Genomic DNA, 20983 nt, shown 5'->3' on the forward strand with positions numbered 1-20983 from the left:
ATCAGCTGAGATGATTTCACGAAGTAAATTAGCTGATTCCTTGTTACTGGTACCATTTTGAAGTTTACGCCATTCGCTGCGGTCATGGTTGTTCATTTTGCAAAAAGAACAGTACTTTTTGTTTTGGTTTGCAGCAATCCTTTGCTAGGTGACCCGAAGTACCACAATTAGGACATTTATTCTGTTAGAATCTTTTGCAAAACAAAACGCTTGCTTATGACCTTTTTTCCCACAAAAATTACATTTCAACTTTGGTTTCTGTCTATTACTGCCAAAGAAAGTAGACTCACGTCGCTCATCATTGCTACGTTGTCTTTTGTCATAATCAAAATTTAATAAATCTCTTTTAATACTCTCCAGATTTTGTTCATCCTTACTGAATTTGCATATTGTTACAAAATCAGCAAAATCATCTGTGAAACCTTACAAAATAATAGAAATAAGCATGGGCTGAATGACTTGTTCATCAACTTCTCTTAAATTTCTTTGCAACTCTTCAGCCCGTGTGATATAATCAATGACACTTTCATATACTATCATTTTCAAATTAGTCAACTTTTCAATCAATTGCTGTAGACGAGGCCGTTCACAACTTTTATATCTATCACATATTACGGCCCTAGCCTTTGGACCATCCTCTTTGTAAGGTCTCAAAAACATTGCAGAACGTTTGTCAACTGATTGTATGATCTCACACCAAACACGCATTTTTAACTCATCAAATTTTTCCCGGGCTTGCTGTTTATTCCAAAGTCTAGCTTCCTCGGAAGCATTAGGTTTCAAATTTTTCTCTGAATCAGTTTCATCACATTGCCCTTTCAAAATTCTCAAAAGTTTCATGTCAAACATCTTTGCTTCAAATTGATACTGAAAATAACCAAAGTCCTCCTCTTCTCCAGAGAAATAAACACCTTTACTTTCACACAACTGATCAAACATTTTAATGTATCGCACTGTGTAAAGAAACGTCCAATGTTATGTTACTGTTTCAAATGACAGTATTGCAATAGTTAGAACATGTTCCGAAAAACAAATTTCGTTCAAACGTTATACATCGGAATCAAAAATCAGAAATTTTGAAATTGTTGGAATGACTGCTGTTTTCTATCTGTTAAAAATCCCCTTAACTTGTGTGGGTTTTAGCCGGAAAAGGCAAGCACTACTTTCATCACAAAATTATTTGCTATGTATCAAAAGAAATGTTAGATTTCTGCGAAATCTGTCAATATTCACCAAAAATTTGCTGCATGATATGATTGTATCCGAGATGAGTAGTTGGCATTATTATTCTGATAATTGTTTATTTATTTTAAAAAAATGTCAATATCAAAAAAAAATTCTGTCCCCAATTTCAACTTGCAATATATTCTGTGAATACAAATGCTGTGTATATACTGTCGGCGTGATATCAGATTTGCATTGTTGTTGGTAGAATATCTCCTCGTTTTTACGTTTCTATATATTGTCTGTTAAAAAAAAGTTTTATCAGTCACAAAAATTATTTTGACATATCAACCAATGAATATCTTCGATACCTTCAATTTGCAGTTTCAAGTTCGACTTTCAATACTTTAAATATTGCAGAATACAGTGTTTGCAGAATATCTTCGAATAAATGTTGGTAGAATTTCTGACAAAAAATTTGCTGCTTTTCAGTTTTAAAAAATTGCGCAGGCAGAAGATCAAAAATGCGCGTTACTTTTTCCCTTTTTGATGATTAATCGTAGGGACTTTAATTTCCTGGGCCCATAACCTATCAAGGTTATGCGACCGTAGGGCCCAGCAATCTTATGTGCGTGCAAAGCATTTCAATTAAATTTATACTGATTAGGTGTCGTATAATGTTAAGATATAATTGAGGCGATCAAAAAATTTAGAAGCACATGTTTTTCGTGTAAGTCACTGATTTCTTTTTGTCTTGAAACTGGTTGACTCTTCGAGGATTATTATTGAAACTGTGAACTTGTATCCAAAACAAACGGATGTATTTTGCTGTATGACTTCTGACATTCGATTAAAAATAGGCTAAAAACTGACAAAAGTTTAACTAAAACAAGGAGGCTCGAGAATGTGCAAACGCTCATGTTTCGACTGCTGTTATCCTGAAATTCGGTCAACTTTTTGTCAACTAGAAAACGAATCCTGAAAATCTAAATAGTTTGAAGCTAAGAAAAAAAACGATAGCGGTCTTTTTAATAAACACAAAAAGATAGCTGGGACTATTATTGGCGTATTCGTGAGCGGGTTTAAAGATCTGTTCACACTTTTTTGAGGTCAGAGAGAAGGCAATTTAGAGTGATGATTTCACTCACGCTGAATAGTGGAGGGAGCGAGAAGAGAGTAGGTTTGAAGCCTGATTTTTCCCAAACTGCCTTAAAAGTAAAGCGAGAAATTGGTGTTTGAACAAATTTTGGGCTTTTGAGTGGGAATTTTTCCCACATGCGGAAATTTTTACTTCTGTTTTGAGTGTTTTTCCCCCTTGAGTGCTATTAAAATAATACGCATGTATTCTAATTGTGCCTATTTGCATTTTGTTCAATTCCTTAATGGATAGCAAATGCTTTTTGTGGCTTTGAATCTTCGTTTGGCATCTTCAGCCGTAGCAAGGGGAAACCGTTGCTTGCTCTTAATTCAACGACACAACTGTTGATGTAAGATAAATGTCTCTTCCTGTGAATTTGCAATCTAGCCATAAGGACCTTTCCTAGCATGATATTTGTTTGCTTGTTTCGGTGGTTGCTGTTGAAGCCTACATAATGTGAAATATTCGATTTAAATACAAAGTAATTTGATGTCGCACAATTTAAAAGCACGTGACGTTTGTAAAATCATTTTTGACTTCTTCGACGTAAATGAACTCTCTCTCTCTCTCAATAAACAGTGATTTTCAGTCTAATTAAAATTTAGTAATCAAGCATTTAAAACAAATAGTTAATCATGACAACATTTTGGTGCAACGGAACCACGGGAAAAAACCCAGAATGGAAACAGAAATGCAAGTGTCAAAAACCCTTGAACAGCTGAAGCGCTCTAGAGCAGCAAACATGAGAGTAGAAACAAAGAACGTTCAAAGATTCAAGAGCTGCTGACCAAGGTTCAAGCGGGGACGTTCAATGATGTCGATCTTGACACAGGCAACATCCTTCTTGAAACATCGAAAGCCGACGCAATCTCATCAAAGATTAAATGAACAAATCATTGAAAAAACAGAGGACACTGACGAGGCAATGGCATAAGAAACGACCGACTCTGATGAAGTTTTATTCCGCGTCCAGTCTCAAGTGAAGGAGCTACAAAGAGCTACAGCTTGTGCCTCCTTTCAGCCACCCTGAGAGATCTGACTCAATAGTCAATGAACCCCATTATTCGAGACAGGCTATAAGGGGAATCAAAATTCCCAAATTTGATCTTCCTAAGTTTCGGGGGAGTACAAATACTGGACCCCATTTCATGATAGCTTCATAGCAGCCGTGGACACCAACCGCACATTGTCAGACCTTCAGAAGCTAAGCTACCTAAAGGCCTGCCTGCACGGGGAAGCTGCACAAGTCATTACACACCTATCTCTTTCCAGTGGCAATGCAGTTGAAATCAAAATGCTAAAAGCAAGATGCGCAAACAAACGTCGGATTCTTGATTCACATCTCGACGCAATCTTCAACATAACCCGCATTCACGATGAATCAGCGGAACAACTGAAGAAACTCATCATGACGTTTGATGTAAAATGTCTTGCCGTGGAAGCATTGAACTTCAAAGTCCAACCTGACTTGACAGAAGAGCTGGATCCTGCCTCCAGACGTCAACGGGAGCTGGAAAGCAGCGGATCAACAGATCTGAAGTCAATCGATGAACTACGCACATTCATCAATTGTAGAGTGCAAAGCCCTCGAAGCAGCAAACAAGTACAAGACAACAAGGAAAAAGCAGCAGAAAAGCAAGTCTATCATGCGGAAAAACAGCCTCAGAGATACAAATCCTCTTTTTCACAATGTATTTTCGGCTCAGCAACTGATCAACTATCTCAATCCTCAAAATTTCTGGCGATGGACGTCAATGCAAGAAACGAACTTGTACGCCGAAACAAACTATGCTTTAACTGCATGAGAAAAGTCCATGGCACAAAACATTGCAAATCAAAGGGCTCATGCAAGAAATGTGGGAGACGACATAATTCACTTCTGATGATCAAAGACAACAGAGTACTGACCTAAAGTCAAACAATGCATTAAATGCTTTTCATCAAAGTTCATCTTTCAACACAGTTCTACTGCCTACAGCCATGATACCCATCAAGCTACCAAACAACGAAATCAAGTACTGTCGTGCAATGCTTGACAGTGGTGCACAAGTAAGTATGATCACAGAGATCTCGGACTTCCCAAACATCAATGCACAATCGACATGAGTGGTATTATTTATTCGAAAAAGTTGAACGCATCCACATTCAACCTTCTCATAGTACCGGAGAACAAAGCATTCAATGTTTGAGCAGTTATCATGCTAAATTTGACAGATTTGCTACCAACAGGGCAGATTAATGTCAAATCATGCATTCAGATCAACACAGTGAAATTAGCTGATCCGGGTTTCAACACTTTGATGGCAAATGACAAGAATCTAATGGACTTCATCTGCGAAACACAGTTTTCAGATGAACACATTTAGGACAAACTCCAGAAAAACTGGAAAGAATGCAAACAGCAGTTGTAATTCTTCAAACAAACATTAATCTACGTTCCTTTTGGAAAACAGAGGAAGTTCCAATGTACAAAACTTTCACCGGAAGAACAGATCATTGAACAGCATTTTACTCAGACAACAACAAGAGATCCAGGTGGAAGATTTGTTGGGAAACTTCCATTCAAAGGAGAAACTGGAAAGCTAGCTAACGGCTACGACAAACCAGAAAAACAGTTTTTCTCGCTCGAGAGACGACTCGAGAAAGACCCAGCATCTCAGAAACAGTGCAGTGATTTCATCAAGGAGTTCCTGGACATGAAGCATTTGTAAGAAATTCCCTCGGAAAAGCTTCAAAGGCCAGAAAATGAAAGCTACTACATTCCACATCTCTATCGAAAAGAAGATTCAACGACAACAAAGCCACGAGAAATTTTCGAGGTATCGGCTAAAACGGCATCTGGGTTGGCACTCAATGGCTGCCTCATGGTTGGACCAACAGTGCATCCAGATCTCTTTTCGCGTGTTATTCGTCTACGCTTCCTTCAAATTCTACTTTCAGCTGACAGTGCTAAAATGTATCGTCAATTTGCAATTGAGGAACATGACAGACTTCCACAGAGTTCTTTGAAGAGATACACCACAGGAAGCAATCAAGCATCTGAGATTGACCCGTGTGACGTATGGAATAGCATCCTCAGCGTTTCAATCAAAGAGATGACGTCAAGAAATCGGCACAATGACAACAGATGAAGACCTCAAACAAAGAATCCAAAACTTCTACGTTGACGATTACTTACGGGGAGCAGCATCTACTGATGAAGGTCACAAAACTCAATGCAGAACTTTTGAAGTACGGGCTACCGTTTAGGAAATGGTCTTCCAGCGAAACAAGCCTTGTTCTCTCTCGGCAGGAGGAGCTACGCGAAAGTAACGACAGTTCAAAAATACTCGACAAAGATTGTAAAGTCAAGACTCTTGGCATAAGATGGACACCGAGTCAAGATCTTCTAACCTACACTGTGGAGCTTGAATCACTCACAGCATTGACAAAGAGAACGCTCCTGTCAGATGCTTCGAAACTATTTGATCCCCTTGGCTGGCTAGGTCCAATCATCGTCAACTAAAAATTTTTCTTCAACAAATTTGGATACGAGGACTGAGTTGGGACGACAACCTTCCAAATGCCATTGTCGAAATTTGGTTCTCTCTTCGTGAGAATCGGAGACAACTTGATGACCTTAAAATTCCTAGATGTGTGACACCGAAAGGAATAATCAAGAAGTTCGAACTCCATCTCTTCACTGACGCAAGTGAAAAAGCATGTGCTGGTTGTGTGTACAGCCGAATAACAACCATGGGTGCTGATGTAGCAGTTTACCTAATCGCTGCAAAAACGAAGGTCACACCAGTCAAAACACTAAGTCTACTCCGTCTTGAACTCAGCGGAGCGACGATTGGCATGAAACTAATCCAGTCAAGAAAAGCAGCCCTAAAAGCCAGCTCGTTAGCCAAACCAGATTGTTTCTCGTGGAGCGATTCTATAATTGTCCTAAAATGGCTAGCACAACTACACAGAAAGTGGACAACCTTTGAGGCAAACAGAGTTTCACAGATACAAGAAACACTGCCGAGAGAGACGTCCTACAAAGGAAAACCCTGCATGCATTGCATCAAGGGGAACACGTGTTTATGAGCTAATCAACAGTTCTTTGTGGTGGAAGCGACCAGATTTTTTCCATGGAGAAACGATCATATGCCCACCACAACCAGAGTACACAAACAATGCTCCTGAACAACGTACTATAGCGAAAATTCACAAGGCGATGAATTACACCAAGCCATTATTCAACTTCGAAAGATTCTCACAATTAACTCGCTTACTCAATACAGCAAGTAAAGTAGCGAAAGCATCTCAGATCTTTCCGAAGCAACCATGGCATTATGAAACTAATGCAAAACAAGTTGACATCATTCTTGGCTCAGACAGTTTTGAAGACGTCGCCTTTGATGGCAAATGGCAAGAATCTAATGGACTTCATCTGCGAAACACAGTTTTCAGATGGACACATTTAGGACAAACTCCAGAAAAACTGGAAAGAAGGCAAACAGCAATTGTAGTTCTTCAAACAAACATTGATCTACGTTCCGTTTGGAAAACAGGAAGTTGCAATGTACAAACAACTTTCACCGGAAGAACAGATCTTTGAACAGCATTTTACTCAGACAACAACAAGAGATCCAGATGGAAGATTTGTTGGGAAACTTCCATTCAAAGGAGAAACTGGAAAGCTAGCTAACGGCTACAAAGCAGAAAAACAGTTCTTCTCGCTCGAGAGACGACTCGAGAAAGACCCAGCATCTCAAAAACAGTACAGTGATTTAATCAAGGAGTTCCTGGACATGAAGCATTTGGAAGAGATTCCCTCAGAAAAGCTTCAAAGTCCGGAAAGTGAAAGCTACTACATTCCACATCATGTTTGAAAAGAAGAATCAACCACAACAAATTACGAGTAGTTTTCTATGTATCGGCTAAAACAGCGTCTGGGTTGGCACTCAATGGCTGCCTCATGATTGGACCAACAGTGCAACCAGATCTTTTTTCGCGTGTTATTCGTCTACGCTTCTTCAAATTCTACTTTCAGCTGACAGTGCTAAAATGTATCGTCAATTTGCAATTGAGGAACATGACAGACTTCCACAGAGTTCTTTGAAGAGATACACCACAGGAAGCAATCAAGCATCTGAGATTGACCCGTGTGACGTATGGAATAGCATCCTCAGCGTTTCAATCAAAGAGATGACGTCAAGAAATCGGCACAATGACAACAGATGAAGACCTCAAACAAAGAATCCAAAACTTCTACGTTGACGATTACTTACGGGGAGCAGCATCTACTGATGAAGGTCACAAAACTCAATGCAGAACTTTTGAAGTACGGGCTACCGTTTAGGAAATGGTCTTCCAGCGAAACAAGCCTTGTTCTCTCTCGGCAGGAGGAGCTACGCGAAAGTAACGACAGTTCAAAAATACTCGACAAAGATTGTAAAGTCAAGACTCTTGGCATAAGATGGACACCGAGTCAAGATCTTCTAACCTACACTGTGGAGCTTGAATCACTCACAGCATTGACAAAGAGAACGCTCCTGTCAGATGCTTCGAAACTATTTGATCCCCTTGGCTGGCTAGGTCCAATCATCGTCAACTAAAAATTTTTCTTCAACAAATTTGGATACGAGGACTGAGTTGGGACGACAACCTTCCAAATGCCATTGTCGAAATTTGGTTCTCTCTTCGTGAGAATCGGAGACAACTTGATGACCTTAAAATTCCTAGATGTGTGACACCGAAAGGAATAATCAAGAAGTTCGAACTCCATCTCTTCACTGACGCAAGTGAAAAAGCATGTGCTGGTTGTGTGTACAGCCGAATAACAACCATGGGTGGCGATGTAGCAGTTTACCTAATCGCTGCAAAAACGAAGGTCACACCAGTCAAAACACTAAGTCTACTCCGTCTTGAACTCAGCGGAGCGACGATTGGCATGAAACTAATTCAGTCAAGAAAAGCAGCCCTAAAAGCAAGCTCGTTAGCCAAACCAGATTGTTTCTCTTGGAGCGATTCTATAATTGTCCTAAAATGGCTAGCACAACTACACAGAAAGTGGACAACCTTTGAGGCAAACAGAGTTTCACAGATACAAGAAACACTGCCGAGAGAAACGTCCTACAAAGGAAAACCCTGCATGCATTGCATCAAGGGCAACACGTGTTCATGAGCTAATCAATAGTTCTTTGTGGTGGAAGCGACCAGATTTTTTCCATGGAGAAACGATCATATGCCCACCACAACCAGAGTACACAAACAATGCTCCTGAACAACGTACTATAGCGAAAATTCAGAAGGCGATGAATTACACCAAGCCATTATTCAACTTCGAAGGATTCTCACAATTAACTCGCTTACTCAATACAGCATGTAAAGTAGCGAAAGCATCTCAGATCTTACCGAAGCAACCATGGCATTATGAAACTAATGCAAAACAAGTTGACATCATTCGTGGCTCAGACAGTTTTGAAAACGTCGTCTTTGATGGCAAATGACAAGAATCTAATGGGCTTCATCTGCGAAACACAGTTTTCAGATGGACACATTTAGGACAAACTCCAGAAAAACTGGAAAGATTGCAAACAGCAGTTGTAGTTCTTCAAACAAACATTGATCTACGTTCCATTTGGAAAACAGGAATTTCCAATGTACAAACAACTTTCACCGGAAGAACAGATCTTTGAACAGCATTTTACTCAGACAACATTAAGAGATCCAGATGGAAGATTTGTTGGGAAACTTCCATTCAGAGAAACTGGAAAGCTAGGTAACAGCTACGACAAAGCAGAAAAACAGTTCTTCTCGCTCGAGAGATGACTCGAGAAAGACCCAGCATCTCAGAAACAGTACAGTGATTTAATCAAGGAGTTCCTGGACACGAAGCATTTGGAAGAAATTCCCTCAGAAAAGCTTCAATGTCCGGAAAGTGAAAGCTACTACATTCCACATCATGTTTGAAAAGAAGAATCAACCACAACAAAGCTACGAGTAGTTTTCGATGTATCGGCTAAAACAGCGTCTGGGTTGGCACTCAATGGCTGCCTCATGATTGGACGAACAGTGCAACCAGATCTCTTTTCGCGTGTTATTAGTCTACGCTTCCTTCAAATTCTACTTTCAGCTGACAGTGCTAAAATATATCGTCAATTTGCACTTGAGGAACATGACAGACTTCCACAGAGTTCTTGGAAGAGATACACCACAGGAAGCAATCAAGCATCTGAGAATGACCCGTGTGACGTATGGAATAGCATCCTCAGCGTTTCAATCAAAGAGATGACTTCAAGAAATCGGCACAATGACAGCAGATGAAGACCTCAAACAAAGAATCCAAAACTTCTACGTTGACGATTAATTACGGGGAGCAGCATCTATTGATGAAGGTCGCAAAACTCAATGCAGAACTTTTGAAGTACGGGCTACCATTTAGGAAATGGTCTTCCAGCAAACTAAGCCTTGTTCTCTCTCGGCAGGAGCTACGCGAAAGTAACGACAGTTGAAAAATACTCGACAAAGATCGTAAAGTCAAGACTCTTGGCAGAAGATGGACACCGAGTCAGGATCTTCTAACCTACACTGTGAAGCTTGAATCACTCACAGCATTGACAAAGAGAACGCTCCTGTCAGATGCTTAAAAACTATTTGATCCCCTTGGCTGGCTAGTCCAATCATCATCATCAACTAAAAAATCCTTCAACAAATTTGGATACGAGTACTCAGTTGGGACGACAACCTTCCAAATGTCAATGTCGAAATTTGGTTCTCTCTTTGCGAGAATCTGAGACAACTTGATGACCTTAAAATTCTTAGATGTGTGACACCAAAAGGAATAATCAAGAAGTTCGAACTCCATCTCTTCACTGATGCAAGTGAAGAAGCATGTGCTGGTTGTGTGTACAGCCGGATAACAACCATGGGTAGCGATGTAGCAGTTTACCTAATCGCTGCAAAAACGAATGTCACACCAGTCAAAACACTAAGTCTACTCCGTCTTGAACTCAGCGGAGCGACGATTGGCATGAAACTAATTCAGTCAAGAAAAGCAGCCCTAAAAGCAAGCTCGATAGCCAAATTAGATTGTTTCCCGATAGCCAAATTAGAGTTTCACAGATACAAGAAACAATGCCAAGAGAGAGTTAGAAACACGTCCTATAAAGGAAAACCCTGCAGGCATTGCATCAAGGGGAACACGTGTTCATGAGCCAATCAACAGTTCTTTGTTGACCAGATTTTTTCCATGGAGAAACAATCATATGCCCACCACAACCAGAGTACACAAACAATGCTCCTGAACAACGTACTATGGCGAAAATTCACAAGGCGATGAATTACACCAAGCCATTATTCAACTTCGAAAGATTCTCACAATTAACTCGCTTACTCAATACAGCATGTAAACTAGCGAAAGCATCTCAGATCTTTCTGAAGCAACCATGGCATTATGAAACTAACGCAACTGATCTCGCCGAAGGAAAAAGATGTAATTCGTCAAAGTCAGAAAGAGGACTACCCAGAAGAATACACAATGTTACGCAATGGTGAAGAACTCACCAAAAAAAGTTCCCTACTCGATCTGTCTCCCTTTTTTGACCACGAGCCTCAAATCATTAGTGTCGGAGATTATCACAAGGGAAATTCAGTGAAGACAAAAAGTTTCCACCTATCATGAGCAAAAATCAAAACTGTCGGCACTTTTTCTCGTTTACTTTCGTAAAGCAACGCTCCATGGTGGGGGCCTCCTCGCTTTCAATGCAAGTCGTGGAGAAGTTTGGATAATCAAGACAAAACTTGGCGAAGGACGTCATCAAAGCATGTATTCGCTGCCACCGTTTCAGTTCAACTCCACCCCAAGTCATCATGGCTGACCTACCGTGGGAACGAATTACTCCAGGAATCCCATTCACACTTACAGGACTTGATATTGCCGGACCATTTAAGACAAAACCGAAAGAGAAGACATTTTGCAAGTTTTGTATGGTTCTCTACAAAAGCAGTTTATACAGAAAGTCACCGATCTAACAAAAACTGCATGCGATTCCCACACGCAGGAAAGGAACACCTGAGCGACTGTTCACGGACAATGGTACGAGCTTTATTGGTGCTCGACATGAGGTCATGAAACTACAAGCCCTCCTCGAACGCAGAGAAACAGATGATTCAATCTTCATGTTTCGCAGCAAGGCATGGACTGGGTCGCGATCCCCCCTTGTTCTCCACACTTTGGAGGATTATGGGAGGGGAGAGTTAGGCGAATGAAGCATCACCTCAAACGTGTAGTTGGCACAAAAGTACCAACCATGGAGGAATTCAACACATACCTCTTACAAATAGAAGGAATTATCAATTCCCGACCACTCAGTGAGATGTCAAATGATCACAGTGATATTAAAGCACTTACTCCAGTCCACTGCCTCGTTGGAAAACCTCTCCTAAGATTCAACGAACAACAAAGTGAACCTCAAGATGAACAAAAATTACCAGAACGTTACAGACTGCTAGAAAAGATGAAACTGTCATTCTGGAAATCATGGTCTAGAGACTATCTTGAATCCCTTCAAATCAGGAAGAAATGGTATCGAGAGTACTCAAGGATGGAGAAACTTGACCGGGTACTCATTGCAGTGGACAATCTACGACCCTTACAATGGAAACTTGGTCGAATCATTGAAACATACAGTGGGAACGACAACTTAATTCGAGTTGTCAAACTTAAAACAACAAGTGGAGAGCTGATGCGAGCAGTAGTGAATCTTCGGAAGCTCCCACCCAACAGTCAAAGTCCGCAAATTTTCAATCGAGTAGAAGAACCCAGTAAAGTAGAAGTTTTTACTTGATTGTTTCAAAAACTAGGTAAAGCGCCAAATTATTAGAAGTTTTACCCCATTTTATTGCAAAAATTTGGTAAATGGAAATTATTCAATTTTTTACTTCACCACTAGCTACCTGGTACAAATATCAGCCCGTAGGAGAAAGGGGCTCAGTTTATATTACGAATTTGAGGGACACATGTTTTTCCTAAAAAGTGGAATTTCACGGTATTAAAAATCGCCCCCCCCCCATCTTAGTGGCCACATATTTTAAGTTGTTACAGTTGATTAAATTACCTTACATGATGGTTTACCCGTATATAGGTTTTTCGAAATCAGATTTCAGTGTACGCTCACAATAACTTGTTTCAGAGTTATTCACGTAATTGTTTTGCTCTTAATTTTTTACCAAACATTTGACCGACTTAATTCCTACAATTACTCAACATTCATGTTCAAAAATTTTATTCCATACACTACAATGGTGGTTAATTGCTTAGTTACAGCTATAGAGCAACGTAAAAATAGTTTACTTAGTATAAAAAGATAATTACTTTAACGGCAAGATGGCTTATAATGTTGGTTGAAGTACAACCTTCTCCTCTTTTCTTCATCTTTATCAGCCAGCAAGCTTGCAGACATTATAATCAACGAGCCATTATTCCCTTTTTCAGGCAGCGTCAGAACAGAGTGTGCAGCCAACCAGGGCAAGTACATTAATTCGCCAGCTCGATGCTCAGCAAAGAAGATCCTCTCAGCTATTTGTCGGTATCATCAACCAAATCTTCAAGTCGACTCGATAACCTGGTCTTCAAGCGAGCGAACCTTGACCTTTGGATAACAAACCAGATCTTGAAACCAGCAAATAGCGTTACAACGGCAGACAAGGGTGGCACACAATTTACATGACACGGCGCAAAAGTCCTGCCAACAGTCACAATGAGGCCAGGATCATGTACATCAAAATCTGTTTTCACCCAACATTGAAGACCACCCTTCGCTTCCCCCTCCGCATAGTTGCGTGGGTATCCAGGCTCATACCTCAGGGAGCCAGAGAAGGTGGGACAGGGCTTCGCATATTCCAAGCAGATGAATCGCTCCTCCAGACGACTCCAGCTCGTGGCCTGAAGAAGTGCCCTCCTATCGTTTTGTCACTATACTGCATTACTTTCCTTTACTAAAAACGGCTCATCATGCTCTTCATTCAACTCGCTGCTATATGCAACACGTATCTTAGCTAGTTTGGGGACTTTTGGATCTTTTCCAAGAGTTGATCGACCCAGTGAAAGTTGGCATCGATACAAAACCTATTCACACTTTTCGAACATCTACTACTACTCATCATGGGATCTGAAAAGTTGAAGATATACTTCAAGGAATGAGGAATGTTGAAGCCTGTATAATGTGAAATATTCGATTTGAATACAAAGTAATTTGATGTCGCACAATTTAGAGACACGTGCCGTTTGTAGAATCATTTTTGATTTCGACGTAAATTTACTCTCTCTCAAAAACAAAGTGATTTTGAGTCTAATTTATTCGGTAATCAAGCATTTCAAACAAGTAGTTAATAACGACAACAGTCGCGTTTTCTTATAAAGGTGATTTTAGCAAACTAATGTTTGCTTCTTTAATCTAAAATTTTCTTTTAATGATGCTCATCTTTTTTTTCAGCTCTTCGACATCTATTATTCTCGTTGAACATGAATTTCCCCTAAAATCCAATTTACTGCGAAATGAATAAAAATGCATAGGGTTTACAATTGGGTTAATTATATCAAGTTAGCGCTTTCAGCAATTTTTTACATTAAGAAAATCGTACTTAAATTTTCTCCAAAAACTTTGTCGTATCCATATTTTTATTTTGAAATTTTCCTGTAGTTTTCAGCTTTCAAACTTCTAGCGTTTGATTATTCTTGGTTATCATTGACGTTAAATTGACAGTTCTGAATATTTCATCTGTTTTTTTATAAGATCATACTCCAGAATTGCTCCAACGAATTAGTGTTTTATACTGAATTGCCGTCTTGTTGTTTTATTGTTAACCTGTTTTCACACTATAAAAGGTCCGGGTGTTTAAGCAGCCGTAAATTGGTAGAGATGTGTTATTAACTTCATTATGCTAACAAATTGTGGAAAACAGCGGTTGGTTTAAGAAGTTTGATTTTTGGATTTATTTCTGAGTGAAGGTAATAGCAGAAATAGGCTGACTTTTCTGCTGATCCAAATTTTCTAGAACTGCAGAATTCGAGAATAACAGTGTTTTCCAAACGTGCTACAGAACGCTGCCTGGAAAATTTAATTAATTCTGCTGGAAAGAATGTTAATGAATTCGGTTTGAATTCTTTTCAAACGAGAAGTCAACAATTTTTACTTTGTGCTCTTTTGTCGTTTTTAGGGAGCTTTCGATTTTTGAGTTGAATCATCCGCTTAAATATCTGCGCAACAATCTACCTTTTCTGTTTGTAGTAAGGGTGAGCTACCGGGCCTTCTTGTTGAGCTTACTGTTTCTTTTTGGCATTCTACGAATTGCTCGTATAATGAAATACTGCAAATTTGCTATTCTATATGCTATAGAACCATTCAACCTTTCTATGTTTCAGCTTTTGCGGGGTCTCTACACAATGTTGATTACAATCAAGAACTACGCGATGCTCTGTCCACTACAGATGCTAGTTTCAGGACAGCACTGACCAATAACGATTTTGGAGGATTGAGTCAGAGCAATTTGCAGAATATTGCTAATGCCATTGCAGCTGCTATTGATGTAAGTCTTTTATTCCTGGTGTTTCTTCGGTCCGAATTTGATTTCGTCATCTCATGAATTGCTAACGGGATGGAATCGTGATTTTTTGATCGAAAGTTAATATCATTTTTTCATCTATATTGTAAACGAATTTTTTGGTGCCTTCGATCGAAACATGGCAAGGCAACTTGAACGAATGTTTTGTGCGCCGTATTTTCTGGTAGTATCTTTGGGTAAATAATAGAAAACTCTGGAAGAACAATCAGAATTGAAGTACTGATCATATAAATTTTGCTGATGAGATCATTTTAGATTCGTTTTGATTAATTGCTATCGGAACAAATTTTTTTTGCTATTACGTGGTGTATCTCTTGGTCTTTCCAAGACTTCCGGTGAGTAAACGTGTGCTTTAAATATTGATTCTCATTTAGGCACAATATGCTATCAGTATCCCAGAAGAGACCCTGGTGTTGCTCCTGAACAACAATGAGATGCAAGTCCAAGGTGCAACCCATTTGCTAAAGACGGCTCAAATTAGTACCACCGGACGAACTGTCAACCAACTTGCCTACGTAAGCTTTCATTACCTTCACAGCCGTGTGTATTAACAATAAATGAGCAGCGATCATATCTCATCTTTTTATAGCCGCGAAGCTGTAAGCTGAGCCTAGGTGCCTCCCGGTGAGCGTGGTTTTTCTTTTTTGTCTGCTTAATCGAAGAGGAGTATTGGTGGAGAGTCTTTTTTATTCGATAATTTTTAGAGTGTAATAAAAACAATATAGAAGTCAATGCAGCACTTGAAAACTAAGAATTGAGGTCAAACGGCTGAACGAATTGAAGAGCAGAGAAGAGAAAGCCATTTTCTGGTCATACCTCATTTTTGAGATAGCGAGAAAAGTAGGTGAGAAAAATTTCTCGCGAAACGAGTGAAATTTTTCGATATGCTGCTTTCTGGAAGCAATTATTTTAGTTTAACAACTTTTTTAGGAGACCTCTCAAGGGTGCTCTCCTTTTTTGACAATCCAAAGGATTTGGATTTAATTGGTGCTCTGTTTTTTAAGATCTGGTCAGATATCTTTTTCGACTTCAAGTCAAATTGAGTGATTTTAATCACTCTGGAGTAGTAAATGGAGCGAAAGATTGAGTAAGTTTTTATTAGTTAGATTTTTTTCAAATTATCTTCAAAGTAGATTGAGAAGTTGGTATTTGAATAAATTTTTCTTTTATAAACGCGAATGTTTTTTTTATTTTCGATCTTTTCTCCTTATTTTTTCAACTAATGGTTTCAAGAGGTCATAGATGTGTTTAAATAAAAAAATAGTTCTTATTTTTTGAATTTATCAAAGGGCTGTTAATGGTACAAATTACACATTGTTCCTTATAACAAAGTACGTAATTAATAGCCGCACAGCGATAGCTGGGGCTATTATTGGCCTTCTCTTGGTTTTTTTATTTAATAGCCGCCCTCATCTTCTCAGCCGGCTATTATAGCGCTCCTATTTTTTATACTTTGTCGAATAAAAAATGTTTCGCTTTACCTCATTTTGCTGCTTTTTCAACATTTTGCGTGATATCTTTTTGACTGCTCTAGGCTAGTTTCTCTTTTCTCTCATTCTGCTAAAAGTGATTTTGAACATCAGTTGCTCAGCAAAGCAATTCAAAATGAACAGAGTCAGTATAAAAAATTGAAGTCAGAAGTAGAAACGGGATAAACCCAGAAAGCCCAATTTTAGATGCCCGCTATTTGAACGTCGTTCCTATAAGTCTTAGTTACCATCTCTAATGCTTATTGGTATTGATAGTAGCCCCTGTAGCCTGTCTCTAAGAAACAGAAGTATGCTCAACTACAAAATGCCATCAAAATAAATCGGACTTAAAAAATGTTTTTGTACAAAAATCTTTTTTTTTCGTTATCTTCTGTTCTTTCAATCCCAATCATGCTTATTGGAATCAACGGCGGCTATTTTCCGGCAATCTGCCGGGTATGTTTTCGTCGTCACGATTTTTACGACCATATGACGTCACAACCACTTCAAATCTGCTTTTTGTTCATTCGTTCATGCAACAACAACTGAAGTGCGTGTGTGACGTCATTTTTCGCTCTTAATGAAGCGAGTTTTTTGTTCATTCGCGTGATTAATTTTTTGGTCACACTTGACTTACCTCACTCTCAAAAATTACTTCCTCACTTTGAAATTGACTTTTATTTACTTCAATTCAAATAGACAGGGTCAAATGGGTGTGTGTCATGTAAATGAAGGTTATTTGAGAGCAGCTCATAGAGGCAGCAAAAACTTATGCAGATTTTTAATCAAAATATAACATATCAGCCTTCAATGAAAAGACGAAGTTTTTTGGTCTGTCTTTTTTACTGTTTTTTTGAGACGGCAGATCTACGAAGCTATTGCGGCTATGTTCTGGCAATCTGCCAGCTATGTTTTTAATTTTGGAAGTTTTTGTACTGTTTCTTTGTCAACTTAATAAGGGACTCATTGGCTTTCTAATGAGACGTAAAAGAAGTGATGTAATAGTTTGAATCGTAAAAGTTTAAACTAATTTGTGACAACTTGTTTACAAAAATAATCTTATTTTTTATAATCCTGTCGAGTTTTGAAGTGTTTATCATGACGTTGACCGATTTGTTCCGAAAAACTAAATTTGGGTATTTTAGCTATCTCTTTCATTGACTTTGATAAATTTGTTTTTGAAAGTATTTTAGGGTGTTTCCTTCTGACGTTTTCCTTGTAGCATTTTTTCTAAAAGTTGGTACTTGTTTATTGAATGAAAGCTAGATTTATTGCTAAATTTATTGGCAGGCGTTTTGTATTGGGTGATCTGAAATAACACAAAAGTAACCATATTTTTTCATATTTCTTATTATTTACCCGAGTTTGTCAATTTTGACTTCTCTCATTTTATTTCCCTTATTTTTGTTCAGCTAAGTTTAGCTAAGTAGAGAATCATTTTGTCAGTAATTGGCTGCGGCCCACTCACTCGAGAGACAGTTTTCAGGTCATTTACGTGACTAGGTATCGACCATGCGTGACCTAACTCACTCAGCAAAATGAGATTTGCACTTAAAAAATAAGTTTTGTGTAAGTTAGTTTAAGGTCAAAGAAATTCATAGGAAAAATAAACATCTCTAATAAAAATGTATAAGTTTCTGCAGAATGAAGTTGATTAAGTAAGTAGTGTTTTAAGGTGGCGTCGATAACTTCATCAAAAACATTCCGTTTGTACTATAGTTTACGGCTTGCCAGTCTATTTTGCTGCTATTCCTCAATGTGCTGGTAATTAATTGCTCTCAAACGAAGGTTGTAGCAATTATGTTAGTCATGTTGTCTTTTTTTGCAATTTTTTGCATGCAGATAAGCGGTGGCGGATTATGTAATGGTTGCGTGACTCTGCTTGAATTCACTGAGAAATTCTGGCGTTTATCGAGAACCGCGCACGTTTTAAAATGACGAAAATCAACGAAAGTCAACTTCTAGCTAAGTAGCTCCTTCTAGCATCTTTACTTCTGGCACTCCAGACTTTTGTCATTTTAAAATGTACACGTGAGTGTTTTAATTTGTTGTCTTCATTTGTTCGTAATTTTGATTGCTTACTTCGTATATTTCGTCGTTATCTTTAGGCAATAACCTAATGAGAGAGCTCTGCAATGAGTGACATCAATTTTTTTATGAAATACGGTAATGTATGCATTAGTTTTTTCTCTTTTCCAGTCATCATATCCGTTCACTGAAGAAGCAGTCATGTGTGCTGTCCTGTTAGCTTCTGTGGGTGAACAGCCTACAGAATTGAACTACGTGCCTTTTAATCCCATCAGTCAGTTGTCCTATGAGAGCATTGATGTCATTGACGAGTTCATCACTGGTGCCAGTCACGTCATGCTCAGAAGCTACGAGTTGTCTACTGACAGACGAGCATTTACTCAAATGTGATTAGTTGTTTCGCTGGAAAGATTTTAAAATCTTGATTATATATAGCTGTTTCAATAGCACTTGCGAGACAAAGGGCAATGAAAAAGTAGTCAATTCCTTTGAAAAGTGACCTATTAGGCGTGAATTAGTTTTCGCTGACTGTCGGTACCGTTAATTGTGCTGAGCAATAAGGAGTCGTGGGGTATTTCTATCCGAAAAGTTGGATAAATTACTGTAGAGGTCAACCATAACTTCTTATTGACTGCATTTTGCCCTGACTTATTGCATTTAACAGTTCTCTTGAAATGCCATTCTACATTTGAGGAATGAAAAGTACAAGTGTGAGGGGAGATTTTTTGAAATACTGCATCGATGTGCATTCCGAGGCGCCTTTTACCATTCGCCATTTTTGGTTTCAGTTTGTACCAATTTGGTAAGTTGGATGTTGACTGGACCAAGCAGATGTCCAGGTGCAGGGCCCTCATCACCGCCTGTTTTGTCAACTTGGGCCAAAGTCTGGATCTGTGGGCTGAGAATGACGACTTTGACAACCTGTTAGAGAACACGGCTAAAATGTTCGTCTGCATCTCGCCTGACAATTTGAGATTGCTAAAGTGAGTTTTTACCCTCAAAGATTTCCCGTATCTTGGTTTTAGTTTCACCACGATTTATCTCCGTACCCACAAGCTCGCACAATTGTGGGGAAAAGAATCAACTTCTAATTATATCCCTTTTGCTTAAGTAACGGAACATTCAAGTACAGAAAAAATGCCATTCATTGCGAAATTAAGGGTACGGCTAAAATTTAAATATCTGAATAATTGGTTTGAGACATGGGAACTTTCCTTCCCAGTTTTCTTTGCGCAACTTCCATGCTGCCATTCTAAGCACTCGCGAAACCCTTGTTAATTAACGCAACCAATAAATAACCTGAACTCTCCAGTCCAGTATTTTGCCTCTTTGACATTTCTGTTAGCCAAAGTGAAAATTGTTTTCTAATGGTTTTAGTGGTTAAATGATTACATTCAGTAAATCTTAGTTTGGTGCAATAAGAAGTGATATCTGATCGTCTCCCCTCATGGAGTGAGATATTACGATATGAGTGGTTGCTCGCTCTCATTGGGTGGAAAGAGTTGAATTTTTTTCTTTTCCTAGAGCCGAGAGTCTGTTGAGTGTGCTGTCATACTACAGTGGAGAGAACTTCGAATGGCAACACGGTCACAATCTGGTGAAGCAGATTTTCTATGACACCAGCTCACAACAGAACATTCTCTCCAGCACTATCAGAGAGTAAGTAGCTCGATATCAACACCTGTATCCAATTTGCTTCATGCAATCGTCACTTTTGCTTAAAATTTGTTAAAATTGTTAATAATAGTGTTATTGCTTTTAACTTTAAAGACAGAGGCGTTTCATTGAACTGTTTGATCCAAATTTTTGGCTGAAATTCGGCTAAATTTTTTAACAAAATTTTTCAAAATTCAGCCTTCAACAAAAATGGCACCAAATATGCTTATTTAGCACACTGTTTAAGTTTGCCAGAAGGACTAACCTAACAACTGCAGCCACCAGCTTCTCATATTTCAAAGAGGGCTAACTTTACTTGCCCTTCCTCTGACAGTTTTTAATAGCCGCGAAGCAATAGCGGCTATTATTAGGAACATCGCAATTTTTAATTGCTCTTGAACGAAGTTCATAGCAATTATTGTAAACGTGTGTTTTTATGCAAAATTTTTGCTTGACAATTTTGACTTTTCGAGTGACTTTTACGCCCTTGACTTTTTGCGACTTTTTGCGCCGAAACTGGTGCCATTTTTTTACTTTAAATCTTAATAGTGGTATATGTTAACCTCTAATGTGGTTATTTGAAGCCAATTTTTGAACTTCTTAGTTCCATTTAGGCTCCCCCTCCCTCCTCCCTCCCCTCACGACTGAAGCAGGCTGCAATTGATTAGAGCTCCCACTAGTCGTTTGAGAGCAATTCTTCCGACGTTTAGTCGGTTATGTTTTACTACGATCTGTTCACACATTTTCATGATTTTTGAAATCAAATTGGAGTAGTGATTTTGGTCACGCTGAAACAAGAAAAGGAGCGAGAAAGTGGTTTTGCGGCAAAAAATTTTTTTTGGTCTTTTTTTAAAGTAGAGTGAGAAAACGGTGTTTGAACAAAAATTCGTTTTCTCGCTAGTTGTTTTTTGTTCTCATGAGGCAATTTCAC

General features: G+C 38.8%; 1 protein-coding gene across 2 annotated transcripts in view; it reads left to right on the forward strand.

Moving 5' to 3' along the window:
• Window positions 1-20983, forward strand: part of LOC142349757 (uncharacterized) — a 99844-nt gene that overhangs the window by 15305 nt on the left and 63556 nt on the right. For both annotated transcript variants that reach the window (XM_075401514.1, XM_075401515.1), the window contains exons 4-8: window positions 14700-14863; window positions 15274-15414; window positions 18568-18782; window positions 19185-19379; window positions 19921-20055. In XM_075401514.1, coding sequence (XP_075257629.1) covers window positions 14700-14863; window positions 15274-15414; window positions 18568-18782; window positions 19185-19379; window positions 19921-20055 — 850 coding nt within the window. The remainder of the gene's footprint in view (window positions 1-14699; window positions 14864-15273; window positions 15415-18567; window positions 18783-19184; window positions 19380-19920; window positions 20056-20983) is intronic.

The sequence above is a fragment of the Convolutriloba macropyga genome, chromosome 11, assembly GCF_964194025.1.
Source record: "Convolutriloba macropyga chromosome 11, txConMacr16.3, whole genome shotgun sequence".
Taxonomy (NCBI): Eukaryota; Metazoa; Xenacoelomorpha; order Acoela; family Convolutidae; genus Convolutriloba; species Convolutriloba macropyga.